Raw genomic sequence first — 10,933 nt, forward strand, 5'->3', positions numbered from 1 at the left:
AAAACACAACTTCTCATCCTCCCCACACTTAGTTTATGGGATTCCTACTGTAACCTAATCAGTAGCTGCAGTGTCTACAGTATACGTCTCTCCATTCTCCTCCCACTGCTTTTTCCCAAATTCAGGCCTTCACCTCTCTTTTGGAGTTTTAAAGAAACTTCTGACTAATCTACTTATTTCTAGTCATCCTCCTTTGATGCATCATATACATTGACATCAATTACATTTCTGAAATACAGCTCTGAACATTTCACTTCCTGAACTCTAAGCCCCTGAAAGAAAGGAAACATGTTTGTCTTCATATTCCTGGCACCCAGCACAGTACCAAGTATGTAGTAGGCTCTTGATAAATACGTGTTGTTAAACTGAATTTTCTTGCTCAAAAGACCTTCCGTAGCTTCCTACTTGGTTCAAAATAGAGATCAAACTCAGCTGGATTCAAACTTCATGATTTGGCCGCTAGTAATTCTTCTTTTAGCATCATTCTACTCACCGTTTCCTGAATATGTTCACACTATCACAGTTCAGCCCATGCACAAACATGTCATCCCAGCCTGTCTCCCTCTTCCTCTTACTGCTAGCCTTTAGAGTTCTCTTTTGTTGCCCCACTCAAACACTATCTCCTTTAAGAAATGTGCCCCAAGTATGCTCTCTCAGGATAAACCTCTCCTCCCATTCTCCCAAGAGCACTTCATACCTTTATTGTAGCATGACATAGTCATTCATATACCTTCCCCCCTGGAGGGTAAGAAGCAGACCCTTTTTCTTTGAAAAAATGTATAGCATCCAGCACAGTGCTTTGTACACAGTAAAAATGTTCAACAAACATCTACTGAATAGAATTAAATCAAAGCACAACCTGTTAAGAAAATTAACAAATGATCTATTTGAAGTAGAATCCTGATCACTTTGAGCCTGTGATACATATTAAACATTGAAATAAAATTCTTAGGAAAGTTATCAATGAATGGCAAATATAAGTTTTTTCCCTTTACCCATTCAAGCATGGTTTCACCACTTAACCAGCCTCTTTTCAGGTAATGGTAAGCAGTTAAATGCAAAATATACTTCAAAGAATCATTTTACTCCTCTATACATGGGTTATATGATACCAGTGAGCAATTCTATATTCAGGTACAGTGATACGGCCCATAGAGGACATGTTCCAAAGAAGGCATTTAGGGATGACACAGGAAGTATGCCCAGGCATAATCCATTCCAAACAAAAGTCTGCTCCCACCTGGATCAAACTATTCCAAAAGCTTTTCAAGTTATACATAATAATCTTAAAAGTAGGTCAGTTTTTCCATAGAATTTGAGAAACAAATACCAATTTGCTCTGTTATCAATATGTCACCAGTACTCAAGCCTCCTATTCTTCTGACTTGATGACATTACCACCTTAAAGGAGGTTCCCTAGACTCATATTATTTTAGAGTATATTTTTGCTTTACTTTACCATTTTTAGTAATAAGGCTTTGGGCCTGTATGGATTTAAAAAAATTTTTTTCAGGCATCTGAAGAGTCTAGCCATAAAGGAAGCATTAGGAAGTTTAAGTACATTTTCTTAAACTAAAAGAAAATACTGCTAGTAGCATTATGCTATATTTTATTCTAATGTCAAAAAAAGTTCTATAAATTTTTTATGAACTCCTTTTGCAGAAAAATGCATAGATAAACATATATGCAAAATTTTGAAAATAATGTTAGGAGGTTCCTGAATCTCCCATAGTCTAGCCATGAGCTCCAGAATCCTTGTCCTGATAAATTAAGGTAATATTCATTACCATCACCATAAAATTTTGCCTTTTTATATTTAAATAGAAGTGTCAGATCTTCTTAAAACATCCAAAACTGCAATAAAACTAATTTGGAATCAAACTGTTATTTCTGTGCACTCTATACATATTTGGGGTGCCTGGGTGACTCAGTCAGTTAAGCAACTGACTTGATTTCAGCTCAGGTCATGATCTCAGGGTCGTCAGATTGAGTCTGAGTTGAGCCCTAGTCAGGCTCCCCACTCCACTGGGGATGGAGCCTGCTTAAGATTCTCTCTTTCCCTCTCACTCTGCCCCTCCCCCCACAGTGCTTGCTCTCTCTCAAAAAAAAAAAAAAGAAAGAAAGAAAGAAAGAAAGAAAGAAAGAAAGAAAGAAAGAAAGAAAGAAAGAAATTTGTGCATATTTAATATAATTTAAAGAAAATCTTTCTTTAGAATACATGTACTCCCCAGGTATGTACTAATAGGTTTGCATTTGTTACCCTGTGAGAGAAAAAAATTGTCATAATTATTTATGAGGTTTGTACAGTCTTTGTTTCTTGAATTTTCACTACAGGACAGGATGTTTATATTTCTAAGATATGATTGTTTAAGGCAGTGTTCCCTATTCACATTAAACTGCTAACCCATGGACTGGGGTGCCTGGGTGGTGCAGTTGGTTGCACCACTGACTCTTGGTTTGGGCTCCACTCCTGATCTCAGGGTCTTGAGATTGAACCCCCCCCCCCCCCGTCGGGCTCCTCACTTAGCACGGAGTCTGCTTAGGACTCCCTCTCCCTCTCCCTCTGCCTCTTCCCCACCCCCTTCTCTCTCTAAAATACATAAATATATCTTTAAAAAAAAAAAAAACCCTGCTAACCCATGGACTATATTTCCTTCAACTGAATCTAAAAGATGAAGAAGATAAAAATAGAACTGAAAGCAGAAGAAAAAGCCTGGCATTTCGAAAGAGAGAAGGGCATGGAGGAAAACACAAGTGACAGGAAGTAGGAGATACTAAGAAACTTTTTTTAGAGTTAAGTTTAACACACACATAAGCCAATATGGTATGAACAATTCCCAAAATATTCTAAATTAAAACTTTTTTTCTTTTTGCAGGTGTCTGGATGGCTCAGTTGGTTAAGCGTCTGCCTTCAGCTCAGGTCATGATCCCAGGGTCCTGGGATAAAGCCCCGCAGTGGGCTCCCTTCTCCTTCTCCCTCACCCTGCTGGTGCTCTCTCTCTGTCAAATAAATAAATAAAATCTTTAAAAAACCCAACTTTTTTCTTTTTGAATACAGTCAAATTCATCTGTAAATATCCTTTATCTTTAAATGTTGTTTTGAAAAATCTTACACTATGTTTTTTAAATTCTTACTTTTTTAAAAAGATTGTATTTATTTATTTGACAGAGAGAGTGCGTTAGCACAAGCAAGGGGAGCAGCAGGCAGAGGGAGAGGGAAAAGCAGGCTCCCCATGGATCAGGGAGCCCAATCCCCAATTCGATCCCAGGATCCCGGGATCATGACCTGAGCCAAAGGCAAACGCCTAACCGACAGAGCCACCCAGTCTCCCCTTAAATTCTTATTTTTGAGAACTATTAATTTGGAAAAAACCAAAATATTAAACATTATTGACATCCAAATTGCAAATAAATTTATTAATAAATACAAAATGGAAGTGAAGAAATTTAGCTCCAAAAATTGGAAAACTATAAGGATATCATATTTAAAGAAGGAAAGAAAATTGCTTATCCTCACAAATAAAATATGCTGGATTTCACATAGACATTTTAATAAATTATATCTAAAATTGTATTCAAAGATTAAAATCTGCTGGGGGTTTTTTCTTCTAATTACAAATAATTCTTGAATGATATATTTTGCTTCCTAAAATTTTCTATAATCTAACATATAAAAAATATATTTTAGCTTATAATTGCCCCAGGAGTGGAAGAGGCTGCACTGATAATTCGGCAAATTGCTGATCACAATTTAATGACCTCGAAGAGAGATCCTCATGAATGGTTGGATAAATCTTGGCTTGACGTTTCACCATCTAAGGTTCATTTCCTAAATATGTAAATTAGATATTTGCAAAGCAAATATAAATACATGTACTTGAGTTCTCTTTTTGGTAGCATATTTTTGTCCTATAATGTTTGCATGAGCATATATAGCAGTAAACATAATGTACAACATTTATTTAGATCATTTTCCAGAATCGTGTATTTTTCAACTTCACAGAAGTACTTTAATGAGATCTTTTATAATGAACTATCAATCAAGTGTATTATAGGGTGATATAATGACTTCAGTGCCTAATATTTTCAAAACATAACTGTTTTCTAGTTCCTAAATTTAAACATTTAAGAGTAGTAAATATGAGACTAGCAAAATTCCACCATTCCATTTTGCCAGTTACATAATTGAAGCTGAAAGTAGAATCGTAAAATATTTGTAAGACTGAATAGTAAATTTTTAGAAATTCCTTTTGTTTAAGCATAAATATTTCCAAGTTCTCATACCAACCGAGTATCTCTGTTACCTTTATTTTTTTTATATATTCAAATCATGAAAACATAAAAAAGGAATAATGAAGCTTTTTACATACTAACATGGAATGATCTTTAAGATATATTACATGAAAAATGAAGTTGCAGCATAGAGCTTGTAATCTACCACTTGTGTAAAACAAGGGGAAATTAATATTTATATGTGTTTGTAAATGAATAAAACATCTGTGGAAGGATACCAAGAAATGATAACATTAGTTATCTCCAGAGAGGAGAACTGGGATAATGGGGTGAGGATGAGAGTTTTTACTGCATAACTTTTAGTACCTTTTGAATTTTGAACCATGTGACTATTTTACCAATTTAAAAAATAAAATTATAAAGCAAATAAGTTAAATAAAATATTAACGTATTCATATACATTCATCATTCATATATTCATATATATTACATTACAGAATTTTTATATGCCTAAACAGAACATAATACTATTGGCAAATATGGGTATAATTAATTAATTATGGGATGTATGTATGTATGTGCAGTTTCCATCTTACCAAGTTATGTCTAATCTACTCACATGTCTGTTATTTGGTAAAATCAAAGAGGGTGCAAAAAGCCAGTGTAACCCAGAGAGAAAAGGAAATATAGTAATAGTAAAACATGGCTGCTATATTCCTAGACTTGCGTGAGATCTTTCTGAAAACACACATTTTTAGACCATCAAGGTCAGTTCTGGCCGACAGAAGTTCTTCCTACACTCTTCACAGCAAGGCTTTCCTGAAAGTATCATAAACATGGTTTATCATAAACGTGGTTCATCTTAATCAAATAGTGAAAGTAGTATATGGCCTACAAAGAGAGAGCTAAAGAAAACTTGAGGTATAAAAGTCCCCTAAAATGTTTCTCATTAGAAAATCTACCATTAGGTGAAACAATTATCATTCAAAGGGGATGAACTGTAAGAAATTTTTTTGGATGAGTGATTAAAATGAATGAACTTTAAGATCTTTCTCAATTCTGAGAGCATATGAATCTTAACTGCCAAAGAAGTTCCTTTCCCTACTAGCCATACTTTTCCCCAAGCATCTCAAATTGAGTGATAGATGCAATGACAAAAATTTTAAACTGCTAGATTTTCAAAGGTGGCTGATTATTCCTTTAAACTCTTTTCTAGGAAGAAATGTACTTACTTGATTTTCCATGTATTAACCCATTGGTGGCTCAGCTCATGTTAAACAAAGGACCTTCACTGCACTGGATATTATTAGCAACTCTGTGTCAACTTCAGGAGCTTTTACCTGAAGTTCCAGAAAAAGTGTTAAAGGTTAGTTATTTGAATTCCATCATCTTATATGAGTTTATTTCCTTTCCATTTGAGTACTGATTCTTACCATAGCGGTTTTCAAAAGGAAGGTATCCAAATTTAATTGTTTGGGACTTCATGTAGCAAAGAAATAATTTAGTTGAACTAAATTTCAAATAGAATTCTCATTGGCTGTCAATCACATTATACATTTTAAAGCTCTTATACAGATAATTCAGTACAGTCAGTTTATCACACTTTAAATTATTTTGACATGTTATCGTGTCCACAAGTACGTGATCACACACTCTATTCATATGTGCTTACAATCCTGATGTCCTTTATTACAGTAGTAAAGAAAACTTTAGCCTTATTGGTAAAAATTTTAAATTTTTATCAAGCAGATGGTATTCATGTATAACTTGTGTAACTAAAAATTCTATTACAAGTGATTAGAAAATGGGTTTTCTAATTATAATAAATTTTTCTTTTAATGGAGCCTAATTATGTTATGTTCTTATGACATGGATCACTATAATACCCTACTTATTTATATTTTGCTTTCTTTACATATATATATAAGCATTGTTATTTATCTTTACTTGACTGATGTATATATTGTATTTATTTATATTACTTGACTGATGTTTATATTGTATTTGTATTATATTAATTTTTAAAATTTTTTAGCATTTTTGTAGCATCACTTCCTTATTCAAGATTAGTTCTTCTTCCATAACAAACTCATCTCAAAGTCCATCACCTCAGGAAAATGGGAATCAGACTAGTACCTTTACCTCCCAGAACTCAGCTTGTGACTCTTCAAACTCTGTCTTTCAAGAACATAATGAGTATTACCACTATTCAGACATAGGAGAGACAGTGCATGGAGACACAAACAGCACTTTAAACTATAACTCTTCCCTTATGGAACTAAGAGAAATGCCATGCATTTTACCACCTGTGACTTCTTATAATCAGGCCAGCCACTGGAAGGACTCCAGTTGTAACCCTAACATAGTGCATAACCCTTTCCTGATTAATACAGAATCAAGGAATGTGGCTGGTAACTCCTTTCAAAACCAAAATGATTCAGAGTCAGATGTCTTTTATTTGGATCTAACACAAATGAACTGTGAAAACATAATATCACCAATTGACACTCAGAAGAGAGTTGCCCCTAATTTTATAAATTACAAGAAAAAAGGAACACATGATGCAAAAGGACCTATAAATATAGAAGTGTCTGCCCCTAACTTTTCACTAGAAGGCTCCCCATCTCCTCTTCCCTGGAACTTTAAGAAAAATGTATGGGAACAGCAGAATCACTCATTCAACTTAGAATATGATGCAGGGGAGACTACATGTGACAAATGGTACTCTCAGAAAGATAATTTAATCACTAATCAGCAAAAATGTCTATCGGATGAGTTAGAAGGCTTCATATGTGAAAGTTCAAATGCTGGGACTAAAAAGACCTTCTGGAAAGAATTACCATCTGTCCCCAGTTTGGATTTATTTTGTGCTTCCGATCCTAATGTAAATCAAAAAGAATTCAGCAGTCTTCGTTTCCACCAAAGAGCTGGAAAATGTTCAGGACAGAAAAGGCACTCTGAATCCTCACCTAACTCAGGAGGCATGAAATCGTTACCAGGTAACACTATCTAACGTCAATAAAACTGCTCACATATGTAATTTTTTTAAGTTTATTTATTCTTTTAGCAATCTCTACACCAAGTGTGGGGCTCAAACTCATGACCCCAAGATAAAGAGTCACATGCCCTCCCAACATGAGCCACCCAGGCACCCCTTGCAGATGTTTTAAAAGATAGAATCATCTCTAAATTTTTTTTAAACGTTTGTTTTAATTACTATACTTAAAGAATCTTCAATAACTTTGGGGTCAAAAAGAAAATCAAAATTCTAATTATAGACATCTAGGAAAATAAATGCAAATAAAATATGTCAAATCCTTGTAGCTTTAGATGAACTAAGCGTTCAATTTAAGAAGTTAAAAATAAAACCTCAGAACAGTCTAAGTAAAGCTGAAGACTAAAATTAGCAAAGATTAAACTGAGAAATCAGTGAATTAGAAAATTAGCTTCTTTGGCAGGCAGGAATATTTAATGGGCTAACATTTATTAAGAGCTTATTATAGGTCAGGTGCCCATCTAGGCCCTTTATGTGGATTATTGAATTCTGACAATACTATTAAATAGATACTACTATTAGCTCTACAATCGATGTTTCTGAACACTTAATCCTATCAATTTTTAAAAGGACAATTTTATTTTCTCTTTTCTAGTAATGATACCTCTTGTACCTTTATTTTCTATGTCATTTCTTATTACATTGGCTTGAACATCTATAACAAAATATTAAGTTCTAATAGCCATACAAATGTAGACTTACCATGATAGGGAAAAATAATAATAAAAAAGGGAGAAGCTTAAGCTTCAAAGCTCCTTTTTTGCATAGGCCCTTTTGTGAGGCTTGAGAGGGGCCCAGAAAATCCTGTATTCTTTGTTTTGTTAAAAGAGGACCTCCCCAAATACCATATGATCTTACCCATATGTGGATTTAAGAAACAAAACAAATGAACAAAGAAAAAAAAGAGACAAACCAAGAAACATACCCTTAACTATAGAGAACAAACTGATGGTCACCAGAGAGGAGGTGGGTGAGGGGATGGGTGAAATAGCGGATGGGGATTAAAGAGTGCACTTGCCATGATAAGCACTGAGTAATACATAGATTTGTTGAATCACCTGAAACTAATATAACACTGTATGTTAACTATACTGGGATTAAATAACAATAATAAAGAAAGAAAAAAGAAAATAAAAGAGGACCTCCCAACCTGTACAGTTGACCCTTGAACAACACAGGTTTGAAATGCATGGGGCTCCTTATACACGGAGTTTTTGATAAATACAATATGGTACTATAAATGTATTTTCTCTTCCTTATGATTTCTTAGTAACATTTCTTTTCTCTAGCTTACTTCTTTGTAAGAACACAGTATATAGTACATATAACAAACAAAATATGTTAGTTGACTGTTTATGTTATCAGTAAGACTTCCAGTCTACAGTAGGCTCTTAGTAGTTAAGTATTAGAGAAATCAAAAGTTATATATAGAATTTTGAGATGCCTGGCTGGCTCAGTCAGTGGTGCATGTGACTCTTGATCTCAGGGCCATGAGTTTGTGCCCCATGCTGGATGCAGAGCTTACTTTAAAAAAAGTTATATATAGATTTTTGAGTAGGGGGAAAGAGTCAGCATCCCTAACGTCCACATTGTTCAAGGATCAACTGTATAAACCCCAGGACTCACAAAACTTGGATTTGGTCCTTTTTAATAGTCATAATTTGTTTTGTTCCTGATCTTAATGGGAAATATTCTATCCCTAGTTTTGTAAACTTTTGTGAGGAATAGATGCCAAATTTTATCCAAACTTTTTTTGGTAGCTATTGGGGAAAATCAAACATGTTTTCTCCACTGATCCATTAAGGTCAAGGATTATATTAACAGGTTTACTAATATTAAATCATTCTTATTATTCTTTAATAAACAATTGGCTTTTGAAGAGTGATTCTTTTAATATGCTGTTGTATATGGTTACTAATATTTATGATTTTCATATCTATATTCATAATGCAGTTAATCTATTGTGTTCTTTACTTGTGCTCTGTCACATTTTGACATGTTTATTCCAGCTTCATAAATGAACTGCATTAAAAATTCCATTTTTTTTCATCTTGAACCAAATCAAGCATGTGAATTACTACTATATGTTCTTGAACATAGGGCATCCCAATGTATAAGATAATCCTCCCACTTTCTTAATGAGAAGATCTCAGAAATTATTTCTAATAACTTTTAATATTTAAGCTTTTGGGGATATGGATGGAATAGTCAAATGTCTACTTACATTTTAATTCATTAACTTAGTTATAAATATATTTTTAAATATTTTATTAGATAAATAATGTTAGTTTAGAAATATTGCTTTTTTCCACTTTCAGACTTCTTCCATAAAATAATCTTATTCAAACAGTTCACATGAATCTTTGATACTAGTATCATTATCACTATGGAAACTTTTGACATTTTTACTGTTGTTTCCCATAGCATATCATTACCTGCATTGTTTAAGATATAACACTTTTAGAATTCATATTAATGCAGGGTTAGACAATTTACCCAAAGCCATTGGCATAATCCCAAGATAATTTTCCATTTGTCTTATAGATGTGTATTGTGACCTCTATGGTAAAAATTACCTACTATACTGCTTTCTAAATTTGCTTATAATGGCATCCAACTCTTATAATTATGAGATTATATTCCCAGGAATAATTACTAAAAGTTTTAAATATTTTAGCCTCCTTTTTTACTGATTTAATTAACTAACCTCTATAAGAATCCAAATCTAGGATATTTCAGGCTAGTGTGTCATATATAATACAGCCATAGAAAGTGAGTCCATACATGATCACCACCTATCATATATCAGAGCTCAGGATAAATTCCACAACATTACAGATAGGAGGTAAAGAACAGGCTTAATGAGGGAAAACTTAAATGAAGGAATCTTAAATCCAGGGCGATTTAATTATTTGTGCAAAGCATGAGCATACGAATATGTGTACATGACACTAATTAGTATTGGGCCATTTAGTACAAGTGCATTTATGCTAAAAATGTAATTTTTATAGTCATTTTATCTCAGTTTGGAAATTTTAACACTTTGTAGATAGATGAAGAGATAGGATGCACCAGAATAGCTGGAAAAAATGGCTACACTTTATTATTGTCAGAAATAAAATGGTTTTCCTTTTTCTCCTTTTAACAGATTTCATGTGCTCACAACTACCAAAATTCAAAAAACGACGTCTAGTGTATGAAAAAGTCCCTGGTAGAGTTGATGGACAAACTCGTCTGAGGTTTTTTTGAAAGAAAGGATAATGTTCTGTGCCACATTCCTTTGTTTTTGATGAAAATCTAGTAACAAAATGATTAGGTTTGCTCATTCATTAAAGAAAATACAGTTGTTAGATGTTCTTGGTGTTTCCATATTAAATTTTCAAAATATATATTCTGTCCTCTTGTGTGCATCTTCGTATGTAAAATATTCTAATTGGCATAATTGTCGTAAGATCCAAATATCTTCCAGATTCACCTGAACATTGCAAGCCTTTTTTTTTAAAGCAGTAGATACAATATATACATTTAGAGCAATAGCAGTATATACAGTATTGTGTGTGTGTGTGTGTGTGTGTGTGTGTGTGTGTGTATAGAAGGGTTATTTAGTTGTCTTCGGAAGGGCTCACTGCTTCCCACCTTTCCTCC

At 33.6% G+C, this 10,933-nt stretch overlaps 1 protein-coding gene across 2 annotated transcripts in view; it reads left to right on the top strand.

The window, feature by feature from the left end:
* SHOC1 (shortage in chiasmata 1) overlaps window positions 1–10,537 on the top strand; it is a 77,706-nt gene extending 67,169 nt beyond the window's left edge. For both annotated transcript variants that reach the window (XM_087869479.1, XM_087869480.1), the window contains exons 24-27: window positions 3,689–3,820; window positions 5,450–5,599; window positions 6,269–7,232; window positions 10,437–10,537. In XM_087869479.1, coding sequence (XP_087725605.1) covers window positions 3,689–3,820; window positions 5,450–5,599; window positions 6,269–7,232; window positions 10,437–10,537 — 1,347 coding nt within the window. The remainder of the gene's footprint in view (window positions 1–3,688; window positions 3,821–5,449; window positions 5,600–6,268; window positions 7,233–10,436) is intronic.
* The last annotated feature ends 396 nt before the right edge of the window (window positions 10,538–10,933 follow it).

The sequence above is a fragment of the Ursus americanus genome, chromosome 18 (assembly GCF_024610735.1).
Source record: "Ursus americanus isolate L20-20 chromosome 18, mUrsAme1.1.p, whole genome shotgun sequence".
In the NCBI taxonomy this organism is placed as follows: domain Eukaryota; kingdom Metazoa; phylum Chordata; class Mammalia; order Carnivora; family Ursidae; genus Ursus; species Ursus americanus.